Genomic DNA, 19,030 nt, shown 5'->3' with positions numbered 1-19,030 from the left:
ATTGGCCAACATACATTTGCAAATTCAGCAATGCTTGCAAAAAAGTAGAACTATGCAAATTACATTAGCCGATTTCCAATAACTGATAACTGGACGCAGAATATTGACACTTGAAATGCAACACACATCTGTTTTAATAATAAGCACACGGGCAGTGCGGAGGTTCAGTAGGTAGCATTGTAACTTCACGCTGCATTGCATCCTGTGGTAAATAGAATCAATTTAGACAATTTCCTCCGGGATAATAAAACTATCCTGATTCTAAATCATTGTCTCTAAAGTGCCCATTGTGTGTAAACTGGCAGTCCCTGCTTGGTGTCCTGTGTGTTACAAGGCTCCAGGCTCAACTGCAATACCATTTCAGATTAGCGGTTATGGAAGGTGTCTTGTTCCCTATTCTGTACATGACCAGCAGCCATATAGTACCACCTCGGGGAACTTATGGAAAAAAAATCACTGGGCTTGGTCAATACTGAAGAATATTCTCATACAATACAGATCTAGTCCTATGGCATTTATATTTGAGGACAGCATGATGAGGTTTGTCATGGAAGGGTAGGAACTGCAGCTTTGCCAGCATCTGATTCACTTTTCGGTTCAGACTGACTTAAACTACTCAGGTGTACATGGTTTTTAAAAAGTACATAGTAAATATAACATAAACACTATGACCATTTGACCATTTCCCAGCTCCTGTCGGACTAACCACCCTAACAAGCCCTACATTTGATCCAAATGAATGGACAGCCAGTTACTGTGAAAAGCTGCCTTTGTGATATCACTTAGCATAAGAATTATATAGTACAAGATGATACAAAACTACAAAGTTAATACAGAATTTTAATAAATGAAAACAAACTATAGAAAGAAAAGCCTATATAAAGTAAATGTTAGAGAACTGGGAAAGAACCTCTGCAGGTATCCTAGTGCTTTGAGGGTTGCAGGTCAGAATGCAGTCCTAGCGGCTTCTTCAAAGGCAGAGAGCCCCAACTGCATGGGATTTTCTCCCTTGGTCTAAAGGCATCAGTTCAATTTGAAGACAGTTCTCCATAGTGCGTCCTATTTATGTAGAAGCAGTTATAGGAAATGAACAGGTGGAGGCATGCATGAAAATGTCACATCCTGGGAATAAAGATGTATATTATCTTGTGACAAGAAATCTGACTAAGGAACTGAAACAGAGATTGAAAACTGTAAATGTGCAAACGACAATGATATGTGTCAGTCAGTTATATTCAACTGCTGGTGGTTGGGAGCCATGAAAATGGACACAGCTGCCCCTTAATTAACCACAGTTGTCTATGTCCTTCAAAAGTTATTTTGCTTATGCGATGAGCAAAACCTTTCAGGGAAAAAAGGCAAAACGAGTTAAAGAGCATTCCACCCTTCAAAGCAAAATCTTTAATGTTATATTAAATTATTAATAAATAACATCTAGGAAAAGAAACTTAACAATTATTAATTTGGTTTGGAATTTCCAACAATACTTTACTGGGGAAGAGCTGGTTAGCAATTTTACGAACTGAAATTGCACATGCACCATCCGAGCATAATTAAATGCCTACTGCATCAAAAATACCGTGCACTAAAACAGCTTGACTTCTAAACAGTTCAACAATATTAGCCGTCCGAATTAAAACTACCTGTTTATGGTTGGTTGTTGTTAAATTGAGATTAACAGTCTGCCAACAGCAAGCAAAAAACATTTGAATTAGCAGGGATATGGAGCGTGAAAATGCAAAAATAACGAGTGGGAGTCAGTGGGTGCACTGCTCAGCTACCCGCTTCACTAATTGGTTATCTGCAGCTTGAGAACATGCTTTAAAATTGATGAGCCATCACCTTAATCACAGGATTATCAGAACCAGTGAATTAAGCAGTGCCAGTTAGAGTGGATTCGGAACGAGGCAGTGCTGAACATGTATGGGTCCTCAAACTAAATTTCAAAGTTGCAGTACTTCAGGAGCCTAGCAGCTTCCCAACTTTGGGGCCGGGGGCTCAGTGCTGTCAGAGGGGCAAACCATGTGGTGTCTCACCCACAGGCTGTCAGAGAAGCCCCCCCCTCAGGGCCAATGTGGCCCGGGGGAGCAGCAGGCCAGACTGGGAAGCTGGCATCCCTTCTGTAACACACACACACACACAGCATGCAAGGGAGAGCTGTCCTCGCTCTCGTTCTTCTAGAAAACAGACGTAATAATTCTCAAACTGCCTTCTAAGTCTCTAATCCAACCGTCTGTCACAAACCACAATACAGAAAACTCTCCAAAGAGTTTTATTCATTGCATGTGCAGCTTAGATTAAAATAATATAAAAATCAGGATGTTCCTAATGCATCAGAAGCATATTGAAGGCCACCTATAGGAAGAGCTTCAGCAGAAAACTCCACCCCTCCAACCAGTCCAACCACACCCCAATCAGTGTGTTAGCTAGTCTGGTGCTTCAGCTGCCCCCCCTCCGTGGCTTTGCAGACGTGGAGCGTTGCGGCAGCAGACAGAAGCAGGAAGATAAGGAAGCTGACTGGGAATCCCAGCCAGTCCACCACCCATCCCGCCAGGGCACTGAAGGTCAGCTTCCCCATCACCTCCAGTGCTGCCAGAAAGCTGTAGTGAGTGGCCTGGAAATTAAGAAGGAAAAATCAGGAAGTTACATGTACAAATGTGTCATCTGGCATCCATCTTTGATATCACTACTCAAAGAAGGGTGGGAGGAACAACAAGGGGGAAAGGAGTTATTAGGAAACTATTAGTAAACTAAGGATGTGGCAAAATATGAAAAATGCAGCCTATATACATCATTTTTAGCGATGAGTATCTCCCTCACTGAGGCTGGTGTGATACATATCTCAATAGATTGCCAACGATCCGATATGTTAAAGGTATATATGAAGTAACTGCAAATGGGAAATGTTGTGACTCACCCCTATTGCGATGCAGTGTGACTTGACATGATTCGATTCATCATAATGTAATCCAATATAAGAACATAAGAACTATACAAACGAGAGGAGGCCATTCGGCCCATCGAGCTCGCTTGGGGAGAACTTAACTAATAGCTCAGAGTTGTTAAAATCTTATCTAGCTCTGATTTAAAGGAACCCAAAGATTCAGCTTGCACTATGTTATCAGGAAGACTATTCCATACTCTGACTACACGCTGTGTAAAGAAGTGCTTCCTTAAATCCAGTTTGAAATGTTCTCCCGTTAATTTCCACCTATGGCCACGAGTTCTTGTATTTGAACTAATGCTGAAGTAACTATTTGGTTGAACAGCATCCAAACCTGTTAGAATCTTATAGACCTGGATCCTGGATCAGTCTCCTTTGCTTGAGGCTGAACAGATTTAGCTCAAATAACCTTTCCTCGTATGACATTCCTCCAAGACCAGGAATCATTCTTGTGGCCCTACGCTGCACCTTTAAGGCCGCAATGTCCTTTTTAAGATATGGTGACCAAACCTGCACACAATATTCTAGGTGAGGTCTCACCAAGGAATTGTATAATCTTAGCATTACCTCCCTTGACTTAAACTCCATATGATATGATGCAATGCAAAACAATATGATGCTATTCAATTCAATGTGGTACAGATAGTTTGAATTTATCTGGTTTTTCTTAAGCAGACAGCAAATCATAAATTTAAAAAGTTCCATTTTTACTTCACATTTCTGTCTCAAGTACTGCAAATCATTAAGCATTATATATTAATAAATCAGATTTTACTGATGCAAAGATGTTACAAACGATGCATCCCGATGCATTGTGAGCTTAAGCCAGTAGACTGATGGGAATCGGTGAATACCATCCCTAATCATTTCAGATAAAAGGTATCCGTATATCCCTCATCCATGCTAAAAATGTGCAAGAACGGAAGCTAAAAACTAATTGGAAATGGGGAAATAAAGGATGAAGACAAAAACAAAAGAAAAGAAATGGACAGAACCAAGCTAAAGACACTTCAAAGAGGTCGGTCAGATTTGTTTGGTTATTTGTTGGAATTTGCCCGATCTCCTGCTCTACAGAGAGGGAAAAGAATCAAATGCAACTGGTCCAAAGACAGCGTGTGAAGCCTACAAGACCTCTAAAGAAACAAGCTTTGAAAAGCCATAACTGATTATCCAGCTGAGAGCTGGCGAAACATGATGAGAGGAGAGAAGTCTTTCTGGGCACAACTTTGAAATGAACCCCTTCAATGATAAGACAAACCATTTGAAAACAAGTTCTCATGCGTGGGAACATCTGGAAGCCCATTAGTGGGAATCAGAGGGCAGGTTGTCAGTAGTTATAGCTGAGAGGAAAGGGGGAGCTTAGCAAAGAAAGTCAGGGAAAGTGTTAGTGGAGGTATGAATTAGAACTGTTTCATAATCTTGTACGGCTGCCCTAGATGTTGTGGCAAAGCTCCCATAACAACCCAGGAGCCGTCACGACGAAAAGGAAAGAAAAAGACACCTAAGAACTATCACAAGCACGATCGATTATGCTCAACATGGACAAAGACAGCCGGCCAGTCCGAAAGTTCAGCGTGGAGAGGTAGTGTGACATTTCTCAAGGAATGACGCGCTGCAACATAGTTGGCGAGGGACTATTTACAAACACACAAATCTGGAAATATATAAAAAGCGACCAGTTGCTCTGTATACTGTTTCAGCTGTCAGAGTCCAGTCCCGTTGGTATGAGTACACTGGCTAATTTAAAGTATTTAGCAGGACCCTGACTGGACAGAGTATTGGCTTACTATCACTGGGCACAACCTGTGAAATATTTTGTTAAATGCATCTGTGTTATGATTAAACTGTAGTTTATTCTGGCAATAATTGCTCTCTCCCCCCATTAAAACGTGTAAAAAAGCACATGAAGTGTTCTCTGCCATCTTTAACTTAAAACACTTCTAAAAGTCACTGACTGAAGGCTTTTGAATACTACTTCTGAATATCTAAAATGCTACTGTGCTATTTCAGCAAGGCAGGGACTTACCAGACGACCCAGCAAAGTGATCTCCTGTAATATCTCGCTGTGAAGAAGCTCTGAATTGAGAACGCGATATAAAATTCAACTGATACCAAGAACACCGAACTGACTTATTAATCACAGGAACGGACTGAAAGCTTCAGTTCATTCCAGAAATAAATTCAGTTTAAAATGCTTGAGGGATTGAACCTATCCCCCACCTGGTGTGCTCTGGTTTACAGGGGTGTTAGGATCTATCCCACATCCACTACCCTCTGTCTTACGGGGGTGTTCCTGCACGTCGTCTGTGTCCCAGGTTCACAGCCATACCTGTATGCTTTCCTCCGCTTTCTGCGTGCAGTTCATCATGGCGGTAAACGTGAGAGTGGTGATGAGTCCACCCAGAAAATGCTGAACACACAAACTCAGTATGGCAGCACCTGAGAGAGGAAGAGACACACTCAGTTGCTACAAGACAAAATCAAAATTAGAGAGCTTTGTTAATTTATGCTGGGGGGAAAAAAAAAAAAAAAAAAAACACCTTTTAACACATTGATGACAGGGAGGGAAAGGTTTTAGGTCGGGGCTCCTCAGCTCCAGTCCTGGAGGGCCAGAATCCAGCACAGTTTGCAGATTTCCCTGCTCAAACAAATCTTACTCAGCTAATTACCAGAATTAGTAGGTGTGTCTGAGCAGGAAAATCTGCAAACGGTGTTGTGCACTGGCCCTCCAGGACAGGAACTGGCAAACCGTGCTTTAGGTTCAGGGAGATGCAAGCCCTGAAGCAACAGACTTTCCTTCACTAGTTTCATATTACCCAAGAAAATATGCTGAATATGGAAATCTTAACATTGTTCAAAACATCCAAATGCTAAAATGTTCATATTTAAATCTGGTTAGGAATTTACAACCTTGAATTAACCTTGTCAATATAGTTCTGAATTTTAAGGTTTCAATCAGGTGGAGTGTAACAAGATACTCCAGTAACGTGACATTAGAGGAACAATCTCATTAATGCAGGGGGTGGGAGGGGGGGCTTGCAGTCACTATCCGGGATTCAGCAACAGTTTGTTAAAAACACTCCAGTCACGGCAGCTGGAAATGCTTAAACTGGCCAGCAGATGTGCTGAAACAAGCAAAACCCAGATCATGGTCGTCTCAGGGCTCAGCGAATCACAGAGAGTAAACGAACACATTTCTGATTTCTGTCGGCCGGGGCCAGAAAGCTGCGTGTTCCCATTTTAAAATCCTTACCCAGTGCTTCAGCAAGCTTTTAGACTAGTTTTCTTTGGCAGGTGAGGCAACCTTAATGGCATGTGAAAACAGGCAACAAAGGCAACGAAAGCATGGATCCACGGCTGGGAGAAGAAGCCGGGAAGAAAGCAGAGGGCCGCAAATGAGTGCCGTCTCGTCCTATTCAGCCAAACATGTATTCCCTCTAAAGCGCCACTGCCTTTGACTTTCAGCGTTCCCTGAATAATTCAGCGCCGATGTTTAGTTTTGCCTAACAAGACTTCTCCATTACTTATCCAGAAATGAGCTATATGGAACCCGTCTCATCTGAGGCTGGATGCCTCATATAATATTTAAATAGCAGAAGAAACCAGGGGCCCCTTTGTTCTCGGGTGCGTGTGAGTCGGGCAGGAGCAGTGACGGCCCCCGCACACGCACCCCCACGATAAGAGAGAGCCGGAAAGGCTTCAGGGAGGTGTGAAAACAAAGTCAAACAACTCAGCGTCAATCCTTTTCATAAAATAAACATTCAAAGCACCAATAAGTGAACGGCGCTCTCTTTCAGTTAACGGCAACTACCGAGGTGCCGGAGACACGCGGCAGGGGAAGGAGGGGGGGCGGGTTCAAAGAGACTAACGAGAGCGTTGCATGGAAATCGAAAAAACTAATTTCTACAAGATGTAGCAGAACTTTCAGAACAAATTTAACACCCGCTGCTTTAATGCGATCTTCCCTGGCTGAGAGCGCATTTTAGAAAGTGCCTTAAGTAAGCGGGAATGTAATGCGGGTGGCATGCGGCACTGCCTATAGGCTAGCGTGCTGGATTCACACGTTCCCACATGCTTAAAAGTGATGGGGGAGTGGCTGACAAACAGGCTTTCCTGTGCGAGGGAGGGAAGTATCACAACATATCTCCACCTTGCAGGCACAAACACTAGGATAATGAGATTACATATTTTATTTCAATATATATTTCTGCTGTTCTAACTACTGTCTTATGCACCAGTTGTTGGGAAAATGGTACTACGGTCCTTATTCAGTGAATGCAGAAGTGATCTGAAGACGAATATATAATTAAGAGAAGGCCTGGAAATGTGAGAACTATTGATACAGGCATATTTTGTTTTCACTAATCTTCCTTCCACAGCTTGCCACTTAGAGTAAAACAGATGCCCGGGGGGGCGGGGGACTGAAAAGGGAACATAACATCTAGAATCATCTACAGAGATAAAGGTGGGATTTTGTGTCATTACTCAGGACCAATCACAAGTACAAGTGGGTGACATCTTTGCAGACTGCAGCCACTGCAGAATGGCTAATTGACTCTATGACTACACAGCTATGGAAGTGGTTATTGTGGGTAGTTCACCTATTTTTTGGGGTTTTTTTATCCTTCGTGAGTGGCTCAGCACTGACGTAACCACTCCCGGGTATGGAGAAATGCAGAGGCCCTGCCTTACCTTTCATCAGGGAAGCTTGGCTGTAGAGGAGTAAGAGGACGGTCTGGAAGGCCATGCTACACATCCTCAGCATGAAGGCACTCCTCATCAGGTAGCCCATGCTGCGGAGAAAGCAGGGCCACTGTGGTTTATGCGATCCGATTCAGAGGGTGCGCACATCACGGAGCAAAACCAGGGGGCTTTAGCCTCGTTTACACCCATGCTGCTACCTCTCTCCCATAAAGAAAAACCCCACTTTAGCTAAACCCCCACTCAAAGGCTGCCTGCTAATGAGCCTGACATCAGGCCCCCTTAACAAAAACCCACACGTGAGCTCTCCCAGCAATCACCGCCGGTTTAATTGATTCCCCACAAGTAGCTAAAGCAGCAAATCCCCCGGTGGGTTGAGTTTGCAAGTAATCAATATCCCGACAAGACCCACCACGACAGGCTGATTAAGCTCGGGGGCAATTAGTGACCATCAGACACCGCGTTCACAGTCAGTCAGTCAGTCGTTATCTGCCCCAGCGCTCGATTTACCCCAGTGACAATCAAATGCCAGTTGGACGCTGTCAGTCAAAGGAGGGAGCGGAAAGATACCACTCGGGCAAAAAAAACAAAAAAAAGTTTGCGTTGCGGATTAATAGTTACCCGGGTTTCACAACAGAATACTTAAACTTACACAAATGCAAAATAAAGAAATAAATGACCCTTAGGATGCATCCAAAAATGAACAAAACAGGCAGATTACAGAAACCTTAAATGACCTTAGACACACTTGCATACACTCACTTGCCAGTTTATTAGGTATGCTAATACTAGGTTGGACGCCTTCAGACCTGCTTTTACTCTTCGTGGCATAGATTCGACAAGGTGCTTGAAACATTTCTGAGACTTTGGTCCATGCTCACATGACAGCATCATGCAGTTGCTGCAGATTTGTCAGCTGCACCTTCATGATACAATTCTCCTGCTCCTCCACATCCCATAGGTGTTCAACTGGATTGAGATCTGGTGACTGTGGAGGCCATTTGAGTACAGTGAGCTCACTGTCATGTCCAAGAAACCAGTCTGAGGTCATATGAGCTTTGTGACATGGTGCACTGTCCTGCTGGAAGTGATCATTATAGGCTGGGTACACTGTGGTCATAAAGGGATGGACATGATCAGCAACAATACTCAGGTAGGCTGTGGCACTTAAATGATGTGCAACTGGTACTGAGAAGCCCAAAGTTTGGCAAGAAAATATCCCCCACACCATTACCACCAGCCTGAATTGATGATAAAAGGCAGGATGGATCCATACCTTCATGTTGTTTACACCAAACTCTAACCCTAAAATACGAATGTTGCAAAAGAAATCTATCCCATTCTTCGCCTTCTTCACCTGGTGTCTTCTAATGCTGCAACCCATCTCCTTCAAGGTTCGATGTATTGCGTGTTCAGAGATGTTCTTCTGCATACCTTGGTTGTAATGAGTACCTATTTGAGTTACTGTTGGCCTTCTATCAACTTGAACCAGTCTGGCCAATCTTCTTTGATGTCTGCCGTCAACAAGGCAAATTAGACGAAGGAGAACAGTCACTCACTGGATGTTTCTTTTTTCTTTTTGGCCCATTCTCTGTAAACCCTAGAGATGGTTGTGTGTGAAAATCCCAGTATATCAGCAATTTCTGAAATACTCATACCAGCCAACAACCATGCCACGTTCAAAGTTACATAAATCACCTTTCTTCCCCATTATGGTGTTTGATGTGAACATTAAGTGAGGCTCCTAACATGTATTAGTATGATTTTATACATTGTGCTGCTGATGTATAATTGCCTGGCCAGATATTTGTTTCAATGAGCAGTTGAACAGGTATACCTAATAAAAGTAGCCAGTGAGTGTACAAAAGCCATTTTGACAACCTGTTTCATTCCTGTAAACATTAAAGAACAAGCACATATCTATACAGCCATCATGAGAGCTGGAAATACATTCTCAAGCTACATATTTTACAGATATGAGAACGTGTAGAATGAGGGAAATGAGAGGTCATTACAGTAACATTTTATTTATTTTCCAATGATCGATGCACAGAAGAATGCAAGCAATTTCTTTAATCTGTTAAAACCGGAAAGGGAATCAACTCACCAGTCTTATTTATCTAACCAGACCACCCCCCTCCCCATCTTCACCTATTCATATTTCCCTCTGGCTAACAAAGTGATATTCATATACAAACTCTCGCTGACGTATCACATGTACTTGATCTAGATAAGATCGATACTATAGAGTTACAGATGCTGCGATCTGTTTGGAGGGCGGTGGAGGGTCAGTTTTTGGCTGGTCTCAGATTGGGCAGTATAACTGTCCAAATTAGCTTTTAGCAGGCTGAAACTGAAGCAAATGAGGGAATGAATAGGAAATTCTATCTCACGGACAAGGAAGTTGGGCTGAATGCACATGCTATCAGGTAAAAGCGGCAGTGCGTGTGAAATTTAGCATTCCACCACTCATCACATTCTGCTGTTAAGTCATTTTCAAAGTACATTTTTTAGTCACCAAAAGACCTGAACGGTTAGCAATCTGTATTTGTCCAAACTAAATGAAAAGGGGGATAAAACAAGACACACGGCTGTTTCTCAGAGGTCCCAGATGCTACATGATAAATGCCGTAAGGCTAACTGTTTAGAAATTGGCGGCTTTGTTTGGTGTAATGCAGCCCAAACAGCAGGCAGCATGCAAGCATATCAGCATTTTTACGCAGGTAACAGCCAAGGCAGTATGTATAGCATTATAGCTCTTATTACCCATTTAAAATAGAGCAAATCTCAGTATTAAAAGCCGTATTAAAGTGATACAAGCATCTTGGGATAAAAAAGAATCTGAGTTCAACATTACAATAAAAAAAAAAAATGAAGTTTCCTTTTCATAGGTACAAAGACTTCTTTTTCCCTCAAATTGTGCACTCACAAAAAAGTTGATATAGATTTTTCCTCTTGCGAGTGTATTTGAGAATCCCCCTTCCTACAACAGCTCTGTATAAAAGCAAACAGGTCCCAAGGACGCTTTTTTCCTTCAGCTCAGCGTGTGAAAGAAATCAATACTTTCGCCCTTACACCTTGCACAACAAGATTTTCAGCTCTGAGAGAGGCTTGTGTTTACTTTAATTTGAAAAGCTGTCCCAGAGGGACTTTTACTTTGCTGTGGCTATGGACTCTGGTGTTGTGTTTGGGGCGGGGGGGGGGGGGGATGGGGTGGGTCTGGTCTGTGGCTCTTTCTATTGACGATCCCACAACAGGCTGAATCTGAAGCGCTATTCTATTTGCGAGGCTACTTATCACCACTGCACACATGCAGCTTTGGAGGTACAGAGATGCAATGCAGTCACACAGATCTAATTAACTGAAACTAGAGCCGCAGAGATGGGAGGTGAATTGAATACCTTTCGCCTCTCGACAGTCTTGTTAGGGACTACTATCACTGGAGCCTTTGACAAAGCGAATGCTTTCCTCCAGTCCTGTCCCCCACACTCGACAGCCACTTGTCTAACTAAGGCTATCGCGTTCACATTAAATTACGACATCCAGTACAAAGTACTGAGCTGTGCTAATGAATATAGGTGCACGCACACACAGGGTACAAGCAGCACTCCATGGATTACACTGACTGCAAAACCCTGGCTTATATGAGCCAATATGGTGATGCAGCCTTTACACACTTACCCATTACTGTAAGGTTTATGTACAGCTATTCTGGGAGATAATAGGGGTGTAAATCGCAGGCTTAAGTCTTAAGTCACAGGGTTCTCTCATGACAATTAAAGCATCTCACTACACTGTAGTACAATATATGACTGCATGTGATAAAAAACAAACTTGAAACTTAAATGACTTGAAACGTAATAATGATAGAATGCAGAATTTATATGAGAAAATATACCAAACATCAGGTACACGGAGTCATACTATAACATGACCTGCTTTGGAATAAAGAAAAAAAAAAACTTTATACAAGACTAATGTATCAGGGTACCCAAGTACAGCATGAACACAGTAGACTATGATTCTCTTGTATAGCTCAAATGTTTATTACATTGATGCGGTGATAAGTAATTGTTAGTAAAGAACTTTAGGGCTTTGTTTTAAAGTTACTCTGCAAACTTAATTAACTGAAAAGAACAATAGTTAGAGCTGAATTTAAGGATAGGATGGGGTAGAGAGGTAATGTGGAGAAACTAAGTTTGGACTGAATGAGGAATCTGACACCCAAACATATTGGGAACTCAATCCACACACAGTAGGAGAGGGATTCAAACTGCCATCCCAGGAGGTGTGAGGCGAATGCGTTACCCACTGAGCCACTGTGCCACCTCAGACGGTTATTAATGCCATTTTATTATACACTCCTGGATGTGGTTTCTCTTTCCAGTGTTGGTGGTAGGAATGTAACAAACTGATGACCGTCAAAACAGAAAGCGTAGGTGAGCACTACCTGTGCCGGGCCAGAAGTATCCCGGCAACAGAGGAGCCGCACACCGAAAAACCCATGGCCACCATTCCGTTCCAGATGCCCAGCTCCCGGGCACTCATGTAATGGTCCAGAAGGAAGAGGGGAAACATGGTCACAGCACCTTGTTCACCTGCAAGGAGAAGACACAGAGGGCCTATCAGTCATTCAGTCCAATGCCCCATCCATTCATTCATCATCCATCATCCAACCTCCCATTCAGTTCAGGCTGGCAGTAAGTCTGGAGTCTATCCAAGGCAGCAGAGGGTTGAAAGCAGGGGGACAACCTGGACGGGATACAACCCACCATGAAACACATACATGCAAAGAAAATCACGTGCACTATGAGCGATTTATAAAAGCCAACTAGCAGAACTGCCTATCTTTGGATTATGGATGGAAAGCAGCAGATACAGACACAAATGATCACTTGAAACATCACTGCTTGATTCAACAACTTCCATGCATTCCTCGAAATTTTCCCCAAGTTTCTAAGGGGACAGTGTTAGACTATTGCCTACTGCTGCTTATTTTACTTAAATTCTCTGCATTTATTAAGTGAAATGGGAAGAAAATTAAACTATGAATTGCCAATTGTTCACCATTATCCAGCAGTCAACCTAAAAACACAGCTGCAATAATACAGCAAGAAATCTGTTCATAACTGTTCATGAACCTGACTCGGATATAGAGAATCAGATTTTCATGTAGACCCAAAACAGATTCTTTTGACATCTTTGAGCTCTCAGAATAAGATTATCCTGGGAAAGCAGGCAAAATATATATTTAGTTTATATTACATGTATGTATGCATAAAATACACAGAATACTGCAAAATTGCATTATTGTGGTATATTGATGTAACGCAAGGAAATTCATTTTTTATTCAAGTACAGATTTGAAAACAGAACAACTATTCTTGCCAACTTCTGTCAAATTCCCTCCACTGCAAGAATGTGGTCATGTGACAGTGCCGTTTCTGCATTTCTGCTTACACATGGACAAACAATAAATAATGAAAATATCTAATTACAAAAAAAAAAAAAGTTTAGAAACAGTGCATGAAAGAGTCATCAAACTCGGCTCAAACTGTAGGATTGGCAAAGTGATGGCACACTTGTGCCGTCTCAAGTCTACTGATCATTGTTTTCACCACATAAACTTTGAAATATTTAGAAGGGTTATAATTATTTAAGGAAACTACCTTCAGAAAGCGCGACTTAAGATCTTCCCGCCGTCTGAGCGACAGCTCAGAGACCCCTGCCGGAACACGACAAGACACAGACTGTCCCGGAAAGCTTCACTTGTACAAAAAGACAAAAGTCAAGATGATACATCAGACTGTTTTGTTTTTGACAAAGCCTGAAAAATCCCAAACCAACCTTCTCAGCATGACAACAGCAGAGGAGGAGCGCATATTAAAGTCGATCCAGGATGTAACGAAAAGTACCGCGACCTTCGCCACACTCATTAACTCAGCTCACCCAAACTGCCTCGGCGGGGCGTGAATGGAGCACAGAAGATGTTTTTCATACTGAAGGACTGCGCGTATTCACAAAGATTAAAAACCACTTACAGAGTTCCTTTATGTGTGAAAGCTAACCGAATCCACTGTACTATGATGAACTGATGGTTTGCAGATATATATAAAAACTTCTCATTCCTTACGTTGTCTGGATCACTCAATATAACACATCTTTCTATACAACACATTCGACAAACACAGGATATCTTAAAAGCAAGTATTTAAAAAGTAAAAAAAAAAAATATATAAAAAAAAAAAAATTCAGGAAAAGTGAGGACAAAAGTGGAATATTGCGTATTTGATGAATCTGAGCTACTCAGATACAACAGTAGAAATGAGTATAGATCCGAACTAAAATACCTTAAACCTTGTTATACCCTCATTCAAAGGATTGTGAACAATTAGGCAGCCAGAGACAAATAATTTATTTAACTATTCATTAGTTTGCTTAATACCTACCTTAAATCTCTTAATTGTGAGGTGTATACAATATAAACAAACCTCTAAAACTAGCAGAAAACACTGTGATGTGTCATACTCAGAATTTAAGCACCACCTCACATCAAAACGCAATTAATGAACATCAGTGCTGGAACGAAAATCAGCATGTGCAGTGGTTGTGGCCCCAGGACCAGCATTATCAAACTGTGCCTTGTGGCCCCAGTCCCAAGCAACAGAAGCAGTTTGTGGAGGTGGGGAGTCAGTAGCCTGGGCTTTGGAGGCAGAACCAAGGGACTAAGGCTCGTTTGCTACTTTAGTCTTTAAACCAGTTACTGCAGAAAAGGTTTGCTACACAAAATAATTGTATTTATTGGATTCCGGGGGGGGGTTCTTTGGAGAAGAAAACAAGAGGAAACAGACAGAGGAGAAAGGGCCTAATGTAATGGGAGTAATGGGGGCCTGTGAGGGTCACAGGGCAAGAGGAGCAAAGATTTTAAACCATAAACAATTGCAGCCCAACCCACTGCCATGCCTGAAAAAGACATACTTTGGGCTGCATCTTTCCTGAGCTGTAAGAAAGAACAACAGAATTTTGCAAAAAAAAAAAAAAGTACCAAATCTGCAGCTGACCAGATGCAAAGGACTGATTCAATAAACTCTTTAAAGATACACCTGTTAGATGAAACACTAAATAAGAAACTGAGATTTGCTACATTTTTCCAGATGAATAATATGTGTAGCAAAGCAACAACGTATTTTGGAACAAAACTTAATACTACAAATACTACATGTAGCATATGTTAGTTGCACTTTGTCATATACGCTGGTGTTTAAACTGGATGAAAGCACTGAATTTCATGCACAATGGGAGGTAACAGAAGACAACTGCCAAAATAACATTCACAGCATGCATATCGGGCAAATTTTTAAAAGTGAAACCAGACTGCCTTAAAAGAAATGCCAATCCACATTCTTTCAAAATGTATTGAATGTCCTGTCTTATTGCACTATAGTATTAAAAGTTTTATTTTGTTATTTTTCATTAGGCACTTAGAACACTATGTGCCTTCTCTGAACAGTAGTTGTAAATCCAAGACACCAAATATAGATGGTATATATATTGCCAAATAAACTTATGTACAAAATCAACTACATATGCACCTCTGATTCTGTGACAGAATTATTTTTTTAAACTTCGCATTGTGATCTCATCTGCTTAACAGATTAATGGCTTCACATACAGTTTCTGATTAGGCCATCAAAAACGAGGCTGACATATCCTAACCGTTGGTCAGACAAGCTGAAGACAGTGGAATGTCACAACAGAACACGTTGGATGTACTGTATAAAACGCACATCCATCCATGCACCCATCTATAACTGCTAATACAGGACAGGTTCAGGGCAAGACTGTAGCCACAGAAACACAGGGCAGACGACAGGTGTCACCAATTACACGTGCTTATTAACATTATTTACAATTGTAGCCACACAGACATATATAAAGCTGGACGAGGAGATTACACACACCGTGTGCAACGGTCATGCTACCTGACGGCTATCTGCTGCTCTGAGATGCCCACAGCAGCCCCCGGGTGTCTCTCATTCGCCAGCATGAGGCCCATACAGCAGGAGGCACACATGCTGCCATGTGGCGCTTAGTAATTAATTCATTCCCTTGGTTTCCCCATGGTTCTCTTCATTCCCTCTAGAAAATATTTGCTTCACATCCCCATGGGGTCTGCAGTAGAGGGGCAAACGCCTTCGTTCCAAACCCTCTCCACTCCCACAACCCATCCACCTGGACCCTTCTCAGGGAAAAGTTCCTCCTGCCCGTCGTGCTCCCACGTTGCCTCAGACGACCCAGGCCAGGCATCACATCACTCCAGCCTCCAATCATGTGGGGGGGGGGGGTCAGCGGCATGGGTGTCCCAGATCGTTTAATACGTATGACTACTGGCTGGGTATTTTAATTAAACTCAAGAATCAGATCTGTGATTATGGCAGGGGCAAGTGGAAGGAATGAGCTATTTGGCTATTTCAAAAAAAAAAAAAAAAAAAAAAAAAAAAAAAAAAACCCTACAGGCCTACACCATTGGTCCAATCCAGCTCGGCGATCTGTAAAATCACAATTACTTTCCTTACCCTAAGCCTGGAGTATCCAATACATCAACCTAAGTCAAGCTTCAGTATGGACTACATTATATATTTTTAACAAAAAACAGCAGATGACTGATTTAAAATTCAAAATATTCAGATATGATTGATGCTGATGAACCATTAGGAACCTCCGGACAGATTGGAAATGTCTCCTATTTGAAACGTCGCTTCTAGTTCTGTCAGTGTCTGTGGTTCATCCGATTACACACAATAACGCTACTGTAGAAACCTGCACTTGTGTACTCTCATCTCTATAAACGCGGCAGACACAAAGAAACTGTAATCCTTACATAATCCCCTTCTGCTGCCAACCAGAAAATGTTAATATTAATTCAAGTATTCACTACGATCTGCTATGAGTTTATACAACGCAGATTATAAACAGCTGTTCACACAGACTCAGATTTTTTTTTTTTTTTTTTTTTTTTTAAAAAGGATTGAGAAATAATGTCCCTTTGAAACAAGTGAAACTACGAGTCAACTGACCCAGAGTAGCAAATTCAGAACTGGTAGACCATGCCCTTTAGTTAGTTTTCATTCAGGCAACTTCCTCTGTGTAAGGAAAAACTGAGGCATGGCAACAGCTACACCTTGTGGTGAAAATGAGAATTAAAAGATCTGAAAGGTACTCTGAGGAACAAACCATAAATTACTGTTAAAATTACATTGCCACACTTTACATTTCATGGCAATTAAAATGGCAAAATGTAAGTTCATAGACTTACCTAGTTTGTAAATGAGGACATAAATGACAGTCCACAGGGTCCCAGGCACAGTCATCAGTTCCTTCCATACTTTCCAGGGGTTGAGTCCTCCAATTGGACACCTCTTCTCATCATGTGGGTTCATTTGATATTTGTTCAGAAATGGAGTCCTCACAATGTACAAGACGACCGCACAGTACATGCAGCTAAGCACCTGGAAAATGGCACTCCAGCCCACGATGTCCATGACAGCCAGCAAACCCCCGCCGGCCAGCACCGAACCCATCTTGTATCCCACGACTTGCACCATGTTGCCATAACCCACCTCCTCCTGTCGCTGGAGGAGCTGCACCGCCACGCTGTCGACGGCAATGTCCTGCACGGACGCCAGAAAGTTCATGGCCAGCAGCACCATGATGACCATGGGAAAGTGGCTGTCGGGAGACAGGGCAGAGCTGGCCAGACACACCAAGGCCAGGCCCGACGTACTACCCATCAGCCACCTCTTCTTAGTGCCCACCTGGTCAACAAGGGGCGCCCACAGTACTTTGAGTATCCATGGGAAGTAAAGAGCTTTAGTTAGGCTGATTCTGGTTAAAGAAAGGCCAGAAGATCTTAGGTAGATAGGCAGGAGCGAGGACTGCAAGCCATGCGGCAGACCTTGGACGAAGTACAGGAGCCACAAGAAGAGGAGTTTGAAGTTCATGGTGTTTGAGGCGAGCACCAAATCTCATGTCGCTTTTGGGAAAGAGAAAATGATAAATCAAATTATAAAAATTACATACATACATTAGGGTGACCAGATAATCCATGTCAGGGAGGACACTCTGAGCTAGGACAGGAATTGTAAATTACCATTTCAATTAAAAGGACCCGAATTTCACTTGAGCACTGAGCTCTTGCTTTGTGCTGATTGGTCAGTCTCCTATAATCATGCATGTGTCACTAATGCTAATGTGAAACAGCTGGATGAGTCTTTCAGTCAACGAAACAAACCAGTCAAAGCACAAGAAGAGCTGAACTATTTAGCCGAGCACAGGAGCCTTTCAATTTGAAAGTAGTTTGTAAAACCTGAAGTAGCTCAAAGTGTCCTCCCTGACATGGATTATCTGGTCACCCTAACATACATACATACATACATACATACATAAGTAACACAAATATTGCCGCGTACTATAAAAAGCTTGTATTATCTCAATACAGTGGTTTTCCACACAGTAGATGACACCTTTCCAGGCTGCGTTCAATGCACCTGCAAATAGGTCTGCTTACCGCATCGTCTTTTATCTCTAACCATAGGCACTGGCTACTTTTTAAAACCACGTAACATCCGTCCTTCATTAAGCCAAAAAAAAAAACATTAATTTCACTATAATCTTTGTATTAAACTACCTAAACGCATAAATTAATGTTACATAAACGACTTTAAATTTGCGTTGTTATGGAAAACGCTACGGCCCGTCATGTCTAGATAAGGAAACAAGTTTACCATAAAATAATACCGTTAAGTTTTTATTAACTATTCTTTGGGTTACTTGTAGCGTTTATATACAGTATCTTCTTTACCGTAGTGCAGTCACGCCTAGCTGTCACGTAGTTTGTACGCATTTATGTCTTAAAAACGTCTGATTTATGGATTCTTCACATAGCCAATGGTTCACTTTCGGTCTAAAAATGGACACGGTAATATTTAAACTACAAGCTAAGAAGTTAAGGTACTCACGCGCTGGTTTTTAACGGATCCTCCCCGCCTTGCCGGCTACACATCGGACTCACTTCTGTGTTTTGAATACGTACTTCCTGCATGACTCGCCGACGGTAGTTTTAAAGGGAAGCAGCCAGTGCCGTTTTGTACGCCGGCGCAAAGCTGCCTTCTGCAGCGCCATTACTTCTCCCGCGGCCCGCTGCCGCATTACAGTCAATGCGCCGACATACTGTACAGTGGACCGTCGAACTTCGAGCGCGATCGATCGGTTCAAGGGTAATTTCAAGCTTCATTTTATTTCTCATATGTATGTTAACAGAGTAAACATTACAATAAAACGTGTTGGTTAAACAGGAAAACAAGCCTCTCGACTTTCCCCATAAGA

At 42.2% G+C, this 19,030-nt stretch overlaps 1 protein-coding gene across 4 annotated transcripts; it reads right to left on the bottom strand.

The window, feature by feature from the left end:
• Positions 1 to 2,256: 2,256 nt before the first annotated feature.
• Positions 2,257 to 18,784, bottom strand: mfsd3 (major facilitator superfamily domain containing 3). Of its 4 annotated transcripts, none has more exons than XM_023803313.2 (6): positions 18,664 to 18,784; positions 16,962 to 17,678; positions 12,096 to 12,243; positions 7,637 to 7,737; positions 5,274 to 5,383; positions 2,257 to 2,614 (listed from the first exon to the last, which is right to left on the bottom strand). In XM_023803313.2, the coding sequence occupies exons 2-6, from the start codon at positions 17,644 to 17,646 to the stop codon at positions 2,423 to 2,425; spliced, it is 1,236 nt and encodes a 411-aa protein (XP_023659081.1). In that variant the 5' UTR covers positions 17,647 to 17,678; positions 18,664 to 18,784; the 3' UTR covers positions 2,257 to 2,422. The 4 variants fall into 4 exon arrangements, with proteins under 4 accessions (XP_023659081.1, XP_023659082.1, XP_023659083.1 ...); XM_023803314.2 differs by lacking the exon at positions 18,664 to 18,784 and adding an exon at positions 18,507 to 18,656; XM_023803315.2 differs by lacking the exon at positions 18,664 to 18,784 and adding an exon at positions 18,213 to 18,471.
• Between the last annotated feature and the right edge of the window lie 246 nt (positions 18,785 to 19,030).

The sequence above is a fragment of the Paramormyrops kingsleyae genome, chromosome 2 (assembly GCF_048594095.1).
Source record: "Paramormyrops kingsleyae isolate MSU_618 chromosome 2, PKINGS_0.4, whole genome shotgun sequence".
Taxonomy (NCBI): Eukaryota; Metazoa; Chordata; class Actinopteri; order Osteoglossiformes; family Mormyridae; genus Paramormyrops; species Paramormyrops kingsleyae.
Note: the sequence above shows the minus strand (reverse complement) of the source record. Positions and strands in the feature narration are given on the sequence as shown.

Bases quoted from the DNA above. Each gene is read 5' to 3' on its own strand.
- mfsd3 (XM_023803313.2), bottom strand. From the start codon at position 17,646: ATGAACTTCAAACTCCTCTTCTTGTGGCTCCTGTACTTCGTCCAAGGT. The intron at 12,244-16,961 runs GTAAGTCTATGA...TTCTCCTTGCAG, and splicing joins TGTCCTCATTTACAAACTAG to GTGAACAAGGTGCTGTGACC. The intron at 7,738-12,095 runs GTAGTGCTCACC...CTTTCTCCGCAG, and splicing joins ATACTTCTGGCCCGGCACAG to CATGGGCTACCTGATGAGGA.